This window comes from Phoxinus phoxinus (assembly GCF_949152265.1).
Source record: "Phoxinus phoxinus genome assembly, chromosome: 14".
NCBI classification, from domain to species: domain Eukaryota; kingdom Metazoa; phylum Chordata; class Actinopteri; order Cypriniformes; family Leuciscidae; genus Phoxinus; species Phoxinus phoxinus.
In genome coordinates, this window is record NC_136889.1 from 19,377,156 (window position 1) to 19,398,350 (window position 21,195).

Consider the following 21,195-nt stretch of genomic DNA (forward strand, 5'->3'; position numbering starts at 1 on the left):
TGAGTGCATAAAGTATCCAGCATTTAAAACCTTTTTTTCTCTCTTTTTTTTTGGTTCATCATCATTATCATCTGGGTAATTGCAGTATATTACTTATTATATCATTTTCAGTATGAACACTACATTAATTGCATAATTTACGCGACAAAATGGTGGAGAATAGTGCGAAATGGGAAAGAGAAAATGATAGCATTATGGGTTTTAGTTAATTATTGTTTATTTTATTTGTTTCTTTATTGAAGGGTTGTGCTTATCGTTCATTTTTTTTTATTTTTTTTTTATCAGAAGTTCCCATTGAGATCAAACATCTTTTTTTTTCTTTAGCTAAGAGAGATTTACCTATATTGCAAGACACAGGATTCAATACTAGTGCAATTATTCATGTGATTTTGAAAATGTGTTGTTTGAAGATGCCTAATCACTTCAGAGGGGAATATCCCTAAAATAAATGTACTGTCCTGTATTATCCGTATACTTTAAGATATCTGATTAATTAATATACAGATGATGATTACTTCATTGTTTGCCCGCTGTATATAGACATATTCCAGTCTTTATCGCATGTTTTCATTTTTTGTCTGTCTGCCAAAAGTTTTTGTATGTCTGAATTCTCTTTGATATATTAATACAGAATGTTTCTCTCTTTCTCTGGTGTTTCTTTCTTTTCTGGGGGACATGCACTATTTCCCTATGGACCTGACTGGAAAGTGTGAGCAGCTTTTAGCTGCTTTTGATATGAACCCTGAGTGCAAAAGGAAAAACACAGGAAAGATGTGATTGTGTGTGTGGGAATGTGTGAGGATGTCGTCACCATGGAGGCCGTGCGTCGGTGTTGTTTTCTGACACTAACTAATGACCAGCACAATCTTGGTGTTTCTGTATTGTTAGATTTACGAGCTTAGTGGGACGCCCACCGCTGTGAGTCCTACTGGCCCTCGTCCGTTCTCTAAGAGAGAGCAGGAAGCTTTGACTGGGATTTATGACCTGAACAGGACAGAAAAAAAAAACTTCATGTACAGATGGAGCTTTGTCTTTTTTCTGTAGAGCGTTGTGGTCTTATCAAGGGTGGACACCAAGCGGAGCAAAGGTCTAGGATGACACAGGAAGTAGCATGTGTTGTCTTCCTATCTGCTTTCTGGCATTGACATGGCAGTGTTGGTGGTTTGCTTGTGTTTCTCTTTTCTTCTTTTATTTTTCAAATTCAGACAACTTTTGTGAGGCTATAAAGAAAAACTTTTTTTTTTTTAGGGCAGTCAGTTGTATTAAATTATCAATAAATGTGTTTTCTAAGTTTAATCTTAGCCTATTATGGTTTATTTTGTCATTCTGCTTTCTAAAGACTAGAGATTAATTATGATATAATATTTTGTTGACAGCCATAGGTTTTAACAGTAAGAAATTAAAACCAAATCTTTATGTTTCTTATGCTCACCAAGGCTACATTTATTTGATAATAAATACAGTAAACTAGCAATTTGTGAAATAGCATTACAATTTAAAATACATTTAGCATATTTTCACATTTATTTTATTAATTATTAGTTACTATTAATTATTCCTGTGATGGCAAAGCTGAAATTCCAGCACCCGTTATTCAAGTCTTCAGTGTCACATGATCCTTCTGCAGAAATCATTCGAATATGCTGATTTGATGCTCAAGAAACATTTCTTATTATTATTGTTGAAAACATTTGTGCTGCTTAATATTCAAATTCAACTGGTATTGTATATACATTTATTCACATTTTGATTAATATGACCATAACGGTTGATCACTACTTTTAGCCATGACTATTTTCTTATTGTATCTGATTGATTAAATGTAGAACAAAAAGACAGTGAGCTAATGTGTTTTATGATTAATACCTTTATCAAACTGCAATATGGCACAATTCTTCCTCTTGTGTGGATTTCTGTTTAGATTTTGACTGTGGCCTGTTTGGACTTCCTGTCACTTTTTGGATCATACTGCGAGTAGCCAGTTCCACAGCACAGCAGCACTGGGATATTCTTCTGAAAGTGCACACGTTTTCTCTTTTACTTCTACACAGCAGCTGTTCTCCGTTTGTTCTCCTGCTCGCTGTCTTATGATAAGAGATTGTTAAGGAAAAGTCCCCATCCATTTTGAAGGTTTTAATGTCTCCCTTGATATCAGTTGCTGAGGGGTTAGTCTTGTTGTCGATCTCAGTGGAGGTAGCAGGTTTTTTTCATGCTTACCTAGACGCGTATTCTCCAAGAAAAAGAGCAGGAGCGAGGGGAAGAGAGATCAAAAGAATCCCACAGAGAGACTTGCTTCACAAAGGGATAGAAACATTTAAGAAAGTAAAAATAAAATGGCCCTCGTGGGTCATTATTCTCAACTTTCTCAGCGTACCCCACTGGGATATGAAATGCCGTTCTGTCGTTGTTGGGAAGCTCAGACAGAAGCACACAGTCGCACTGTTAGGACCTTTCTATGCTGTTAAAATGCTGATGTATAGCATTCTTTCTGAGCAGTGCAGATATTTGATGTATAATTTAAAATTAGTTTTCATTAAAAATGTAATAAAATATATATAGACTATGGGTGTGTATGTATATATGTATGAACACTCGCACACACTTATACACGTGTGTGTGTGTGTGTGTGTGTGTGTGTGTGTGTGTGTGTGACTTTGGGTAGCTATAGATTAAGTGTCTTATACCTTTTCAAATTGTAATAATTGGACTACTTTTTATCATTATAAGATTTTGTATTTTGTTTGTTACCCTTCTTTTTTTCTCTAATGAAACCACTTGTTAGCTTACCACTTGTAGAATAGCAGAGAAAGGGTGTAACTCTGGGTTGTGGTGCCACACTCAAATAGAACAATCAGCCACACATTAAAGTAAAGAGGAGTGGAATATAGTTTGACTCAGTCTGTTTTTAGCACTCTTATCCGGGCGGCAGGAGAGGTTTCTTAGACAGGCCTCGACCCCAGGCCCACTGCACTATCTGAGATCAGAAACATGGCATCAAAGAAACACCCGGGCCCCCGCCGCTTCTGCTTAAACTCACCGCAGCAGCTCTACGTGTAGCCCACTCTGCCCTGACAGAAAACACGCAGCCTAGGCGCTTAGCGCTCAATGGCGTTCATTTAGAAGTGTAATCATAGCATTCTGCAGTACGGCTGCCAGCTTACTGGTGCCTAGAACCTCTATTCAGTGCAAACGTCTGGCTTTGGAGTGTTCTTGACCTTCAGGTTCTACATCTCTGTTAGCTCTCATCTGAATAATAGTGTGCTCTGCTTTGAGGTAAAGTGCTCTTTTGAATGTATTCTTTAATTCAGACACTCATGTTGTTTTTCTCTCTTTTGTTTCCTCTACAGCAAACTCTTCTCTGCTCGGTGGTGGAGGAGGTAAGTGTCTTATCTTACTATGTTTTCATTGTGACATCATTTTTAGATGTTAGGTGGTTTCTCCATGGATTCTACAGCTGAAAACGTATCGCCGTCCACTGGCAGATGGAGTCTGAGGTGTCCAACCATGTCTGGAGTTGCCCGAGTGGGCGGTTGATGGTGCAACACTACCCAGGCCCTCATTTGGAAACATTTCTGCACAACACTTTGACATGATTGAAGTAATTACACACAAAGCACGAGACATGGCAGAAGGGGTAGAGAAGTGTCAGGGGTGTGGGGTCATGAATCAACCCAATTACAACTGGAATTTTGATACACCTCACTTTTACAGAGGAATCCGTTTAGTCCCCAGATAATGAATGTAGGTCAGTCGTGTGCCCCCATTCGCACTATCCATTGTTTATCCATCTGTGCCACTGTGTCAGGGAGGGTCCCTCTCCCCTGCCACATCTCGGGAGCCGACCACGCTTGATTGGGTCCCTCATGAGGAAACGATTACCACTCGTGATACACTATCCGTCTCACATCACACTCTCCTTAGTGTGGTTCTTATGTTATCTGATGTGTACTAAAAGCCCACAAACCCCCGTCTTTCTTCATCATAGCTCCAGAATAGACCCTTATCAGCCACTGTGACCGATTTCCCTGATTGGAGAAGTGGCGAACAAAAAAAAAAAGAAGAAGCCTGATTAAGGTTAGAGGTCACACGTCTGTGACAAAACTACTTACCACAGCACTTGTCAGTGAATCAGTGTGACCCCCACGTCTGGGAGTCAAACGCTTCTGCGGCTCCGTGCTTTATTGGCACCTCGTTGTATGTCATCATGGTCCTTTTATTGATTTGTCACGATGCGAAACGTCTTGAGGGCAATTTGGTTTCTTCATTATTTTGCTGTAATTGGCTTTTGATATTGGTGTGTGTGCGTGCGTGTGTGTCAGGGAGACTATTAGAGGATGTTCATCAGCAGCGGCAGGTGAATGAAGGCTGATGTAACACTCGGTGGGAATATTTTTGTACCTGAAAAAGATCTGTGAAAGGAAATATGCCTGTTAGCATTGCATCTGGAGTTGTTTTTTCCCCAAACATGTCAGCCTGCAAACAAAACTTGCATCCCTGATAAAAAAAAAGAGCTCATTGTCGTGTTCAGCACAGAAGGGAGTTTAATCAAAGCCCATATCAAGAGTATTGTCTCCCCTAATTGCCATCTCCAGATGCGAGTGCTAGAAAACCAATTAACCCGTAACTATAAGACATTTGGTAAAGTGTCAAAGAAGAAAACGAAAATGCTAATCCAAGACTGGCAGCATAAGAAAACACATGTTAAACTCTGAAAACAGGGGGAAGCAGCAACACTAGTTTGGGATTGCCACTGTTATGATTGGCTAATGTCATTGCATGGGAAAAAGTATCAACATCCCTTATTGCACAAGTGTTTTGAAAATATTATCCATATTAAACTGTCATTTACAGACAAACTACTGAGAAATTGTTTACTTATGATTTCCGATGTAGCTGCTGTCAGACCCAGTGCAGTTGGCTACTTTATCTTTCAACAAAAGTTTCTTAGCGAACTCCCCATTACTGTGTCTCGTTTACAAAACAATCTGGAGTCAAATATTCCAAAAAACAAATACATCTCTAATGCGATATGGGATGCCATTAAAAATAAACTATCCTCTTCTTCCTGACACTGGGGTCCTTTTAAAGTCTGCATGCAAACAAGCTGTTTAAACGGGACACTTTTACTCTTCCATTTTTTCTGTTGTTGGTACTCAAGACTCAAGTTTGTCAGAAATTGAACAGGCTTTTAAAAAAAAACAAAAACAAAAAACAATTTAATCTGTATATTGTATCCACTATGGACAGCATCTGTAATTATTATGGGTTCTATTTGTTTTTGATGTGACTACGTTTCGTGTAGATTGGTGTCAGGCATTCAGCTGGGCCTATGGTGTGATGATGTTAAACCATTCATCAATGTCTTGCTGTAGAGGCAGACAAATGCAAATGTATTTGCCTTCTGAAAAGCGATCTTTGGCCTTTATCTTTGAGATAGGGCTGTGAATCTTTGGTTAGACAGCGAATCAATTCGATTCATAGGTTTACGATTCTAGAACGATTTGATTCAAGACGATTCACATTAAAATTCTATGCAATTCCATTAATGATTCTATGCTGCATTTTTTAATATGCATTCAGAGGATTATTTAAACACTTCCTCCAATGTGTCTTAGTCAGTGTGCGTATTACACAATGGCCTTCAGGGGATCCGAGAATGGGGGCAAAAAATAAACAAAACCCTTTGTCCATTGTTGATGTTAGTTCGTGTTAGTTCTTAATGTTAGTTCTACAGGTACATAACTTTATTTTTATATTTGTAGAAATTTACATGAGCCAACATTTTTAAAGACTAAAAGTAGTGTTAGTTCATGTTAATTATTGTGTAGTATAGTGTAAATGGCCACACAACCTTATTAAAGTGTTCCAGGTATACAATGTTTCTGTGGAAAGACTACCCTAGAATATCATGCACTTTCCCAACTAATCCTAAACTAACTTTTCTTCATGGAATAGTAAGAAAAGCCCTTTTTGTACTCTTTATACAGAACATTTTCCTTATGGTTATTCTGAAAGAAAACGCACCGGGTGTCTACTGTTGCTATAATTACGAACGCAACTTTAGTACACATCTGATTGATAGATTGATTGATAAACGCGTGCACTTATTTGAGTCCTGTTAATTCAGTTTAACAACATTTAAGTTAAATTTCATTTATCATTTATCGAAACTCTGCGTAATATTCGTTTTAGACACTTGCATTGTGTTTGCTCCATCCATGTAATAAATGCACACCTTTTGAATAAGCAGGGTTTTACTTCTCTGCTCAGGTAATGTCAGTGATGTGACACATTTCCGTAATACTTTCTTATTTAAAAAAAAATGGTGGCGTTTCCACCCAATGAAAGCGTTTTATTTCAACAGTATGTGACCACACAATGACTTGGCAGCTTTATCAATGGCTTGAGCGGTTTGACTCAGCTCTTTACCGAGACATCCATAGTCCTGTCATCTACTCATCTGAATAGCAGGGGCCGTCCTGAGGAAAGCTCAAACATGGGCTGCTCAAAAATGTCAACGAGAGCTACGGACAGAGCGCGTGCGCAATCCAGTGAAAGGCGGTATAGAGTGCACCACGTGGCTCTGAAGGAGAGCTGTGAGGGCTCGAATGACGGCGCACAACATCTCCATTAATTCCCGCATGTAATAGTTTAATGTTTATGTATTCTAAAGCACTGAATCGCTATAGAATCGCGATAAATTCGATTCTTAGCATTTTAAAATCGATTATTGACCGGAATCTACGATTCACGATTCAAAATACATGTTTCAAGATCGATACATCGATCCTGATCGATATGCATCGTCAGGATTTGTAATTGATGCATCGAGGAAAGGAGTGAATCGTTACACCCATACTTTGAGACTTCAATCTAAGGTGACTTTTCTCCCTCTCCCCTCCCCCTTTTTTAACGGTCTCTCCTATTTCACTCGAGACAAAGCTCTTCATTTCTTTCTCACTTGTGAATGTCCTGGGTGGCTTTATCTCTTGACCCTACAATATCAGCAGTGGGGCGGCAGATACACAAACGTGTTTTCTTTTCTCCCCCCTTTCTACCGCTTATCGTTTATCGAGGTGAGGACCTCCATCTGTGACAAGTTCATCTTACTTGCTACTCTTAAGAAAGAAAGAAACAGGCTTTATTTTATCTCTTGAAGTTTTTCTTGTTTTGCTTTCTAATGACCTAAGATCTGACAGAAAAGCTGACTCTTTAATGTAAATAGAAGGGAAAGTTTCTACTGCATCGGGCTTTGAACTCTGGGTGGGGAAAAAGGTCACAGTTATTTAATTGTTCTTGTAAACTGCTTTGCCGGTTTAGGCTTTAGCGCACTAGCATTCCACCCAGTTTTTGACCCTCACAGGGTTTCATTGCTGTGGTCGAGTGATTTCCTGTTCTTGAGCCACAAATACAACACACAACAAACTCAGTCAAAAATCAAATTGGTGTGGTCAGCAAGGCACAATCTTTACACTTAGTTTTGAAATAGACATGTTTAAATCTTGTATTTTTCCTTAATCTAAACGATCTCAATAATAACAATTATTAGGTTGAATGTAATGATACTTTATAGCTACTATAATTTCTAGCTTAAATTTTGTAATCATAGTAATTAAATTAATTTGTTCGACTTCATAACTGATCGCAATATTTTGATATTTGCTTTCTAGTAAATGAGGCAGTTTAGAGATGCTACTGATTAGTTAATAACAACAGTTGTTTGGGGTTGTTTAGTTTGCTGGATGTTGATTGATTCCTGATAGGCTACGTCTGATATAAATAAGTCCTGATGTCTATCAGTCTGGTTGTTGGTGTAGAACATGATGGTTTTGCTTTTTTCTTTGCTACTAATCTTCTGTAGCTGAGAGAACTTTGATATCTTCATTCAGAGGGGATATTGGCCCGTTTACATTCTGATTAAAATGATTTGCCTGTTTAGCACTGAGGTTTAAATTAGACCACCCAGACCTATCACAGCATTTTAGGTGAGGTTTCGGCACATGACATTTTATAAGTAAATCATGTGGAATATACAATTTCCATATATGAATGAAACACTGCATTATATATTTTTAAAATGTAATTTACTGTACATTTTAAAAAAATGTCCATTCAAGTCTATTTATCTCATTATTTCCAAATGTGCGTATGACCGTAATGTGTTCCAGTGAAGTTCGAGATTCTCCTTGCTGGAATTAGAACATGTCATGTTCCATACTTGAATTATGTCTCCTTATTCTGAGCTGTGGAGCAGTAGGTCGCTTGACCTTGCAAAAAGCAATTAAGACAGTGTGTGTTGCCAGCAACATCCGTTAGCCTGCGGGCATTATGGGTTTTTATTTTTTTTGAGGGGGTGAAAGTGACTCCATTGACAGAACACAACCATTGGATAGCTTTTTAAATTGCTTTTTCACACTTAAAGCAGCCTATTGATACCTGACGGTTTGCACAAGTGCCATGTTGGGATTTGCATATTCTTTTAGTATGTGAATTCATGTGTGTGGAATGGATGTGTACAGTATGTTTTGCAAATTGGCTGCAAGACACATACTGTATAGAGCTTCTATTTTGGTCACATTCAACACATGTTGTTATTGTTTCATCACATATCTCCACGGAGCCTATACCAGCTGTACATTCAGCTTAATTTCAAAGATTATGTTTATGATCACACCTGAAGGGTTTGCTTTAGTTGGATTTTAAAATAATTGTTTGGCCAAAACCCCAGTTGTGCAATCTATTCACTACTGGGTAGACTATTTTTAAAATTCAAATAGACGACGTGTTGAGGATGTGTGCCTTTTGCATATGGAAATATCTAAAAATGGACAATGATAAAAAAAAAAATCATATGATAATGATACATTTTTGTTTAAGATAACTTCTCACCTAACCGTGAAATAGAAGGCCCGAAGTGGATTTGGACCTAGTGATTTGAGAATGCTTTAAGTAACGTTGGGGGGGAGAGGAATGTCTGTCATTTCACTCCACTCACATACTCTGAGTAATGGTTGGAAGGATGGAGGATTTGAGACAGTCTCTCTCAGCATGAACATCGTTTTCAAAGGGCAGTTTAGATTGTACACGTTTGAAAAAACTGTCCCTTAAATGTTTTGATCTGGTGCTAAATGCAACCAGCCTCGGGTTTTTCAGTTTTTCAGATCGACTGTCTCTGTCCTTGCACATTTCACCCATCCTTTCATCTTTGCTATTAATACAGAACATCATGAATCAGACTTCATCTTCAGGTTACCTCAGCATTGCTTGGTAGCTAATACATCAGTGCTTAAAACGGTTTCATCCGTGCACCTGCTCTCATCCATGTTGAGCTCACAGGCACTGGAACAAAAGCATCACACCTGCCACTTTAGTTACAACCACATCCATGCTCGAATTAAAGCCTGAAATGATGCAAAACCCGTCCTTTTGACAGCCACATGTGGAGGATGTTTTGGTAAGAGTTGGGACAAAAGGCGAACGGCAGCATGTGGATCTAATGGATCTCAACAAGGTCATTTTACTCTTTGATAGAGATGCTTGTTACACAAGCACATGAATGTGTATTCTTTTGGATGGTGGAGTTTCACCCATAATCCCTCACTGCATGCTTGTTCACATGTTTTTGTAGGAGCGATCCTGAAATAGACTCTGCTCTCGCACTCTGGCCCAATCAGCAGTGATGGATGGACTAATTGATAGGAAATTATCACACCATTAGTTTTTGGGCTACTTTATTGAGCTCTATATTTAGATGTGTTGATGTGTTATGGGGTCTCTTGGAGGTCTCTAAGAATGTAATAAAATGGTATGTATAATAATATAATAATAATAAAAATAAATGTTGAAAATTGTAAATAAAAAACACGTACTGTATATTTATTATTATTACTATTATTACTACTATTACTTTTTTACATTTGATGAAAACATTAATGTGCTTGTCCATGTAAATGTCACTGCCATAATGTTAGGTTGTTGTGGTGGGCCGTTGCTAGAGTGTTCATACTGTGTGTAATTGTAATGGTTTTCTGAGTGTTTTGTTTTTTTCCTTCTCTTTTCTATTCGTTATGTAGTTGCTAGGGTATTATGAATACTTGCTAGGTTGAATAGGCCACCCTCAAGTCATATTTTCAGATATTCTAGTTCCTTGATATGGCTCATGTTCCTCCTATAATGTAAGCAATGCTGGATACATCATTTGGCAAATATAAGGAATACCTCAGCAAATACCACTATACATATATAAAGATGAACAAATAAATGACTGTATTAGCAAAATATTCCAAGGCAGTTACTCCCCATCCCACCAAAAGCTTCATAAAGGACACATTAATGCAGGTGTCGGGACAAGGTGGCAGGTCTACTGTCACATCTCGATTAAAGTGTGTGGATTCTGCCGTCCATGCTGGGCTCAGTGTTCGAATCACTGTTCCCTAGAAATGATGAATCATTCATCTGTGTCTCCACACATAAATCTCCCCACTGTCATCCCATCCCCATCGGCAACCATGCCATTAGTTAGTCAATGGCATCGCTTGGGCTCTGCCTGTGTGCACGATGCCAGGAAAGTGTTTTAACTTTTACCAGCAAATTACTGTCTGTACACCTAAATGCATTACTCCTGAACCCTTTCATTTAGTGGAGGAAAAAAAAAAATATTATTGAAATCCTAACTATTTACTGGTTACAGGTGCAGTTTCTTTTTGGGGGGGGATTGCACGATCCAACAGTTGTGGATGTGCAGTGTTTAGCCTTTTAGAGTAAATGTAAACAGACACTCTGACATTCCCGTGCAGCTTACATCTTCCAGTAAACACCTGAACAAACTACTTCACTGGAGCCCTTCATTCCCATGGGAATAACCCTGTTGGGGCTTGTAAATGGTTTTCCCTTCACACATTCACAGTAAACAGTCATGATCCCAGGAAATCATGATCCAAGTAATGATGTTTTTGGAAAGCCTGAGTCATTTGTTTGATATATTCCAACAGTATATACAGTTTTTTTTTTTTGTTTCTCATCTTATTTCTTATGTTTGCATTTTTGTTACGCACCCTTTCAGTGCTGATGTGTGTATGTCTTTGCGTCTCAAATGTGTAAATCTGTTATTTGCTCTGTTATTAGACACCTAAAACACTAGAGAAAAAACTGTCATAGCTATCTATAATTTTATGTCTATGCTTGTGGAGAAAATATCCTTGAGGGAGTATCTACCTTCTGTGTGACCCATAAAAACATATTATTTGAGGAAGAGATCCTCATGACTCCAGGTAACAGGTTTCAAAGCCTTTCAAAGTGTGACTCATAGGTGTTTTAACATGTCATCAAATATGTTTTGAGAAACTGGTCGAAAAAAGTTGTGATCATCGCTCCTCAGTGACGCATCAGAAAAGTCAAGCGCAGGAGTGAGGACGTCCTCCCTCCCCTTACGCATTATTCTGGGTCAATCGCTGAAATTTCAGACAAAGCCAAACATTCCCTTTCTGAATGTCACTTTGCATTTGGGTCTGGAAACCCCTCGTGTTTGGTGCTGCGGTCGCTGAGCCTCGCTGGCTTTGCCCACTGGGAGTCATACTTGTTTGGAGGATGAGTCGTCCTGTCAGTTTACTCATTGGTCAGTTTTTGCATCCTTTAGCCCTGGGCTGTGGACAAAATTCATCCTGACAGTTTTAGGAGCAACGAGGAACAGTCCCCACAAGAGCACCATAGTCTCACCAACAGGCCACTTACAGACCTAGCATTCAAGTCACCCATGATCCCTTTAACGCTAGATTGATCTTTCAAATCAGTGGCTGCTTTTAACACAGTAAATGGACAGAGTAAAATAATTCAATCCGATTGGGCCTTTTTCCATCACTCCAAGAAGTGTTTTCCACAAGGGAAACACATTTCAGTGATGTTTCAGTAATATTGTATGAGAAAGAGTTTTGAGGTATTTAGCCAATTAATTAGTGGTGACATAAGGGTGTTTTTTTAAAGAGGGGTATACGACAGAGGGGTCAATATGTGTGTGAAGGGGTCAAATTAATATCACCTTGATATGGTTCTTTAAATGTGGATTCAAGATTATTTTTAAGAAAGTCAAGGTAACACAATTAAAATTCTGTCAACAATATGAAATGATGAGAAGAAAAATATTCCTAATTTAATTGATCAAACCATTACCAGATTGTACAGTGAATAAAAAGCTTATCAAAATAACCTATATAATAGCATTTTTGGTGCTCTTTTGTTTAAAATTTGGACTTTCACTTAGTATGTTTGCCCGGCCATGGAGGTTTATTTGCAATTAAACCCTTGTGTATACACCATCAAAGAAACTTTAATTTGTTATCAATATTATTTATTTGAATGCATGTTCACCTGGAATGAATTTAACACCATAATCAGAAGATAATCACCTGCTGGTGGCTAATAGATAAGGCCAATCTGATGTGCCCATATACTCACAGAGCATTTATGTGATCTTTATCACCAAGATGAGCATTAGCTCTTCTGGTGCACAAAGCATTAACTCAAGCATGGGATTAAGTAGATTTGGGACAAAAACAATTAGGTTCAGTACTATTAGCTTTTAATGGGCTAGAGTTAGCCACAGAGCTATGGAGTATGAAGCAGGATACTTTCTCTAAAATCAACAGACTTAGAAGGTTTTAGTAATTACTACAAATTAATTCAATTTTAAATGAAATTTACTAAAGACAATTCTCAAGTGAAGTGTGAAGCAGACCACATTATCCACATAGGAGGGAGGCTGGGATCACTGAAGGGATGTATTTGGACGCTCTTAATGACGGCAGTACAAAAGAAAACATTAGCTTTCACTGAAACTCCGCAACCCCAGTCTTGTAAAATGCCAGCATCCATAGGAAGCAATTAGTTGTGAGTGTGAACTATTGCTTGCATGCATGTGTGCATGTACTTAGGTTCACATGGACACACAACATCACAATCGTGTTTCAAGTCAAAATGTCCATTCTTCTGTCATAATTACAGCCTTTGTACTTTCACAGTCAAAATGGTCTAAAAAAAGTTCCTAGCTTCCTAGGACAAAGGCCCATGAAGAAATATATTCCAAGACCCTTGGTATTTACACAGTCTGACTCATGGTAAAAGTGCATATTTATTTTCTCAAAAAAAATATTTTTTATTTTTTATACAGCATCTGTTATATTTGTCTGTGTGTGATTATTAGCAATGCAATACAGAAGGAGAAATTGGGGTTTGGGGGTTCTGGGCAATGAAAGGGGGTTGTGGGTGACACTCTTGGCACCTCCAATAAGCACACGCAGACCAGGAGTCGTGCCCTTTAGACAAACCGTAACTGACTGTCAGCCTTTCGGTGTGTCTCAAGAGGCTGTGCTAGTTAGCGCTATCTGTCAGGTTGTGCTCTCGCCAACAAATGCCGTGTTTCTGCCCTGAGATGGAGCTGAGGAGAAAAGAGGAGCTCCAGAGAGAAGCTGTCATCTTTTTTTCCCCCCTCTCTCTCTCTCTCCTCTCTCTCTCCCTTCTCTCTCTCTCTCTCTCTCTCTCTCTCTCTCTCTCTCTCTCTTCTCTCTCTCTCTCTCTCTCTCTCTCTCTCCTCTCTCTCTCTCTCTCTCTCTCTCTCTCTCTCTCTCTCTCTCTCTCTCTCTCTCTCTCTCTCTCTCTCTCTCTCTCTCTCTCTCTCTCTCTCTCTCTCTCTCTCTCTCTCTCTCTCTCTCTCTCTTTCCTCTGTTACCGAAGCAAGAGAGAGCATCTTTCCTTCTGGATATTCAGCTGGTGAAGGCTGTCCTGGAGAATGCCGCATCTGTCTAGAGAATGTCACTCAAGCAAAACAGAGACAGCTCCCACAGGGCAGAATGAATTCATTCATGCCGTTAACCCCACGGTACTGCCAGCCCTCCTGTCTGGGGCCGACATTTTACACACGTGCACATACACCCGTGTCTGTGTGGGTCTCCCAGGGATAATAGGTGACACTGAGGAAGAAACTGTGAGACTGGACTCCTGTGTTTTGTGTATGTAAAATGACTGAATCTCAACTCTCTTCCCAAATCTAAGCCTCCCTGGCTAACTGTATAGCATCACAGCAGAATAAGCATATTTTACTTGAGTTGTAAATGTGATGCAGTCCAGATTTGCAGTCCAGATTTGCATTCCAAATTGAATGTGACGAGTTTTAAAAAAGAGTGTGTATCACAACAAAAATTATACATTTCTATTATTCAAATCAGTTAAATGATTGTTAGGCTGCATAAACTAAGTCAGCCTGAACCGGGAACAGTTCCTATAACACCCGATGTACTCATACATCATAAGAAGAATGGCATCTACGCTGATATTAGTCTCTGTTTATCCCGAGGATTACTGTAGTCAGCCGGATGCGGGCCGTATTCAGATCATATGGTGGACCTGTGCCCAGACACGACCACAATGCATGTTGTAGTCAGCCGGATCCGGGCCGTATCCAGATCAGATGGTGGATCTGCACCTAGACACGACCACAACGTTTCCCTGAATTGTCAGCAGAGATTGTGTCAACTAGACTCCCCTGTGAAGGTCTCATCAACACGACAGCCACTGGCACTGATCCTCAACAAACCCGTCTCCATCCCGGTGTGATGAATCTGATCTTAAACCAGATGGAACTGGATTAGTATTCTGAATGTCCTGATTCAATCTGAGGCCTCATCCACACTACTGCGTTTTAGTTTAGAAACGGATAATTAAAACGAATACGATCTCCGTCCACACCAGCGTTTTAGCTGCGTATTAGAATTGATCTCCGTCCACATTAAAACGACTGAAAACGCGGATCACTTGACCATTCACAAACACTGGGCATGCACGTGCCGGTGTGTAAACAGGCGCATGTAGGCAGTTATAGCATTGTAAAATGCAGAATTTACTTGCACAACAGCTGCTAGCAAAGACATCAATGTCAGTAACGCTTGTAATTCATTATCCATGTTGCAGTCACTAACCAGGCTGTTTTTGGATGTTTTCTTCCCGGGGACGGGTCATGTGATGGGTGGCTGACGAATCAGGGAAGAATACGCCATGACTGATGACACCCAATCATAGAGCCGAGCGTGAGCCTCTGCGTCATCGTTTGTAAAGTCCTCTGTTTTGACCGTCTTCACTAAAACGCACTCCGGAGATTCAAAACTCAAAACGGGGTCAGAACGTTTCTAAACTTCTCCGTTTTAGATCTTCGTTTTTGCCGTTGTAGACTGGACGGGAGGTGCAAACGTAGAAAAAGGTCTCCGTTTCCAAACAAAAATGCAGTAGTGTGGATGGCTGACTTCTGACCTGTAATGCTGCCTGAATCATAATCATACACTGTTCGTTCGTTGGCCAGAGGAGAACTGGCCCCCAACTGAGCTTGATTTCTCCTAAGGTTTTTTTCTCCATTCTGTCACCTGATGTAGTTTTAGTTCCATGCCACTTTCACCTTTTAGCTTTTGGCTTGCTTAGTTGGGGACACTTAATATTCCACAATATTATTGATCTGCCTGCATTGACACTATTGTATTAGTGATGTCATCGTCCAGATTAGTTATGTCTTCTCCAGAGCGGCTGAATAGATAAATGGAGTAAAATTAATTTTAAAAAAATTCAACAACAACTTACCATCACTGGACTTACTTTTTTCTGCAGTATGACACGGTTTTCTTCTAGATCTGCTGTGCACCCGAAACAACATTTTCCGGTTATCACTGTAAAGCTGCTTTGAAACAATCTGTATTGTAAAAAGAGCTAAATAAATAAAAGTGACTTGACTTGACATAAATGTGAGTTAATGCTTAATTCTAGTACCGGTACATGCGCAAAAACAAACATACAGCACAAGTAATGCAGTCCAATTTCTAAAGAAATTACATACAATGCAACTTGTGTAGACCAATTCATGAATAAATGTATCTTATTTTATAGTGGATCAAAAGTATACAGTATACTAAAAGGTTACTTATGATCTGGTTCTTTTTAGTGGATCAAATACACTAGTATAGTTTCTGGTTCTTTTAATAAATTGTTTTACAAGTCAAGACTCGATTTTTTTCAGAAATCCATACCTGAATAAACTCCCTGAAATGCAAGTTATAATTTACTTTTAGTGATTTTCCTCTTGGAATGAAGCATGTGCACTTCTGGCTTTGTCTGAAACCAGTACAATTACTGATCGATTAATAAAATGTTTTAATTAAAATATAATTAATTTAAATAACGCTTAAACTTGCATATAGACAATCGGTCAGTAATTATACTGATTTAGTCTGCACAAACTAAGTTGTGCAAACTGTTTAACTAAATGAGCCAGTGCATACCTAATAGAACAGTTCATTCAAAAATAAATGTTTGAATTATTGTTGAATTACTTTCACAACTGTGAGTAATTGGAGGACTCTGAGACACCCTGGATGCTCTAGTATGAAAGGTACAGGTGTTTAGAAAGAGAGCGATATGATAAGGGAATAAAGAGGAAGTGAGAAGAGGAGGCAGGAAAAGCAAGATACACAGGAAAGAAGCACTAAGGAAGTTGGTTATTATAACATTGCGAAGTGGGAAGCTAACTGTGACAGATGTTATCTTAGGCAGGGTGGAAAAGTAGGCCTGAGAAACTGATTTTGTGAGGAATGAAGCGGCGATGGCCAGTCGGGAGGAGGAAACAGGGATTTTTGGGAGGTGATGGGATTTATGAGCCAAAGAAGAGATATTAGCAGAAGAGAAATTTTCTTCAACAATAATATCTGCACCTCTTAGTCCTAATTGGCTCTTATCTCTCAGTATCTGTAAACAGTCCGCTCTGTGAACTGCGAAATGGAGAAAGAAATGGGGAGAACGCTCACTGAAATATTCTCCATAAATTAGATTTATATTCATTACATTTCCAGAGTGGCTGTTTTAATTTGTCAGTCACCAGGAACCTTATCGTTCAGACCATTAAAGGCCTTCAAATAGTGTCTGGATCCCAATGGCCAAAGAAAACAATAAAGACAATTTCTCTTCATGTTCCTCATACTGTAGCTAAGAAAATAAAATAGTTTCTGACCATTTATTTGATTCTCTCAGTAGAACAAATTTGAAATGAAAAGTAGTTTTAAAGGGGAAAGATGAGATTAATATGAGCTAATTAAGACCGGGTTCTCTGCTCCTTCAACTGCTGCAGTTTGTGTTTGTAGAGCTAGCACTTAATGGGGTGAATAATAATGACACTTCTAATGCCAGATAATAGAGTTTTTTTTTTCCATTGATAAGTCTTAATCATATAATGGAGTAGAGATATGCATTTTTACATTGAGCCATCAAACAATTTATTTTAATTGTTGACCGTGCACTGCTGTATTTGTAACTTTTTTTAAAACTTTGAACTTCTGACTTTTCAGGTGACATTGTACGACATATTTCAAAAACATTTTTTTTTTAAAAGGTCAATTTTAATTTTTCTAATGGAATTTTAAGAGTAACATCTAAGAAAAAGAAACTCCATTAAGTTTTTGAGCTATGAACGGGCAAACCTCTGGGTAATATCTGTGCATCTGTCCCCTTCAGTTTTTCCTCATTTATTGGCCACCAAATATACATACTTTAAATATCCTACTTTTAAAAAAATCAGTTTATGAAATAATAAATGCCTATGGGCACGTATCTAATTACTTGCTAGGCAGTCCTGTATTGATCAGGCATGTTAACATTTCTGTGATTTGTGACTTTCAGACTATTATTAAGTTATGCTCAGCTCTGTAATATTTCATTGGGTAGATTGCGTTTTTGTGAGCTTTTTTTTTCAGACTAAATAAAGTAACATAAATGGTAACAAAAACAAATCATGGTCATATTATGATAAATGGTAATGAGAAATCTTATCTGGTAATCATGAATGACTGACAATTAATTGGTCAATAATCAATCATTGAGCTTGAATAGCTTAAGTTATAGACTTCATTTAACTTTAAGTGATGGAGCCTACGTTTTGCTTTTTTGTTTGTATTTATGAAACTTAAGATTATGTGGTGTAAGATTGCGATGTGAAACTCGTCCATTGAATTGTATTGATGTGATCTGGCACAACATTTAAGGATGCGATAATAATCACAATATTTGCATACTGAATTTAGTTTGGCCTTCTTTATTGCATCTATTTAACCTTTTTTGGCTCTTTTCTTCAAATATTCTTATACACAGTAGACAAACAAGATGCCCGCTATGCATCAATGGGCTTTGATGTAACCTTTCCTTTACACACAGCTTAAACCATAATATTAACCCCCGGTTTTACAGACCAGGTTTTAGCCTAGTCCGAGACTAAAATGCATGTTTCAGCTGTTCTAACTGAAAGTAACTTTGACTGACATCTTAAAATATGTCATTGCTAAATATTTTGTCTCAAGATGCACACCAGTAATGTTTTCTTCCAAGGCATGTTTGTAAAAGCTACTTAAATGCAAAAAAAAAATAACTACAGCCTAATCATGGCTTAATCTAAGCCCTGTTTGTGAAACCAGGCCAAAGTTTCTTAATACTTTGACACCGTTATTTTGCTGCCTTTCAAGCATTGGTATTTTCTGCATAAAATGCAAATGTAGTCTTTAGTTACAATGTGAAATTAAACACACAAGAATTGTGACTATTATCCCAGTTGAGTACCGTGAACAGAATTGCACAGGGAAGCTGTTGCATTATAAAAATACTGGTTCTGCAAACTGCTGTGTGAATAGGAGGTGGGCTGTGCCTGGTTTGGCCCTGCATCTCGCTTTCATCCCTACCATGTGGCTAAATGAACTCCAGAGGTGGGCCACCATGCCTGCGTGAAATCTGCACTTACACCTGGGTCCTCGGCAAACCCCTGTGGACCAGAGACCCCAGCTGGAGACTAGAGGCTTAGGAGTAGATCAGTGTTTATGAGGTGGGCGGTACGGCCACGGTGGTCCTACTCCTGTGACCGAAGTGTCTCTCTGTATTTGTAGTGTGGACTTGTATACGTTTACACAGCTCTGTAACCTTGAAAGCGCGAGATCAACTGCCGCTGTCCCTTCAGTGTTGTTTGAAGTGCCGTGGTATGTTTTTTTTTTTTTTGGCCCTGAAACACTCTTCAAAGGGCTTTAGCTGTGCCCCCTGATAGACTGCAGAGAAGCTATTTACACTGCACAGAGTTTGAAGTCTCCGAGAGTCTGTGTGAGCGATTGTTTGTTTGCTCTCAGGTGATCCTACAGGACCCTGGTAAGGAGGTGACCAGTGAGAGTAGAGATAAATCTGCCTATCTATCTGTCTTTCTGTGTCTGAAATAAATTTAATATACATAATAAAATAAATAAAATACATATATAATTTAATTATATATTTGATTAAATACATAGTGCTTTTATAATGCAATAAGTCAAGCTTTATAATGCATTGAGCATTATATTTGAATTTAGCACAAACTTGTATATTTGATATTTTAAAGAATTATCGATTTTTTTAATTAAAAGAAAATATAAAATGCTTCTAGCTATTGATCTATCTAAAGCTTTAGATTCTTCAATTATATGTTGTACATGAACGCATATTTAGATTTTATTTTTTAAAATAAAGCCCCCCTTTTGAGGACCCTTCATACAAAATTTCCGGTCACAGGTGTGGGTTTATAACCTTTATCGACTTCAAAAGCATTTTGTCCAACAAATCACATCAAATATGAAGTCCTTGAATGAATGTTTGTGTGAGTGTCTGTGTCTATATGCTTTGTATTGATTTGTATTGCTGCTTTTATTGTAGGACTGCACTTGATTTATCAGTTTAGTGTGCTTCATTGGCATGACAAAAACTATATATTTCGCTAACGTTAACGCTATAAAGTGCTTTCTTTTTTGATGCATGCAATGAGAATACAAAAATAATAAAAAATTGTGCAAATGGAGTAAACAAATATTATTAACAAACACTTTCGCACTTAAACATGGCTTTGAGAACTTTCTTTGTTCTCAATGTGTATTTTTGATCATTTTGCACTGTACCCCATGCATGTCAAACCGTGGTTTTGGGTTAATGAAGCTGTCTTACTCGTGGTAGGCTATTTGTTGAAATCGATTTAGGCAAGGGGGCTGACGGACCCTGACTGCATTGCAGTTGTTAATATTTTATTACCTGAGCCCAGATGAGATAAGAGCAATGACGGAGTAAAATATTTCCCTGTCTTTGTCGTTGGCTGGTCACCTCCCCTCATTTTGTAACTTAACACCTTCAATGGCCAAGGACACATAAAATTAGTTTAAAGTCTATAAAATGTGTGAATGGAGACAACACTTGCAAGATGTAGTTATACATTCAGACTGTTCTTAAATAGAAAATAAAAAAAAGCTTTATTTTTCTTGTTTGTATTGTTGTGAAATGACTCAGGGCTTAACTTGTTACGTCTGTTGTAAAAGTGTTTTTTAATACGCAGGGCTGTGAACTCTCAGTAGGAGGTGGCTGAGATCTCTGAAGGTAAACCGCCATGATGCGGATGGTCCCTTTGATCGCACAAAAAGCACATTACACCCAAGTCCGCTCCAGCAGAGAGCAGATGGCCATTAAATTTACCGTTTATTATTTTTTTTTTACAGCTTTTTTTTTTTTTTTTTTTTTACTTAAACGTGGCTTGAAGATTTACAAGTCCTTTTATCGCTGTCGTTTAAGAGGCTGAGCACGCTGATTAGAAACATTCAGCATGCAACAACAAGAAGAGAAATGTTTCATAAATGCTTATCAGAATCATTCATCTTGTCTGTAATTCCCTCTACACTCAAACCCCTTCCCTGTCTTGAGTTCCAAGTCTGACAAAACAAAGTCCAGCAATAAACTGGCCGTGTGAATCTGATTAAGCCTGATTGTCTGGGCTTTGAAGAGGGGAAATGTATAACATCGCCTATAATCTCTGCTTGATCTAGGCCGCAGTAGTTTATTGGAGAATAATGTGAGTCTTTGTTTGGTTATTTTGTGCAGGGGGTCATGGCTAGTGTGTTTAAGAGCGCTTCATGAAAGAGAAAAACATGTTTATAGCCGTGTTTAGTTACTGTAGCTCACAGTCTCGCAGGATTATAACACCCCACTTCCGCAGGTCTGCCCAGACAACAAGCGGCAAATGTCACACCTCCATTCAAGCGTGGTGCAAATACTCGTTAATCTCCATGTCAATCTACACAGGCGTGCGGGTCTAATTACCCCAACTTGATTAGTCGCAACGTGGAAAGA

General features: G+C 38.5%; 1 protein-coding gene across 1 annotated transcript in view; it reads left to right on the forward strand.

Annotated features, from left to right (window-relative positions):
• The window catches only part of macrod2 (mono-ADP ribosylhydrolase 2), a 531,158-nt gene that overhangs the window by 137,282 nt on the left and 372,681 nt on the right, over window positions 1–21,195 (forward strand). The window contains exon 4 of the mRNA XM_079635368.1: window positions 3,348–3,377. Within this exon, the coding sequence (XP_079491494.1) occupies window positions 3,348–3,377 (30 nt within the window). The remainder of the gene's footprint in view (window positions 1–3,347; window positions 3,378–21,195) is intronic.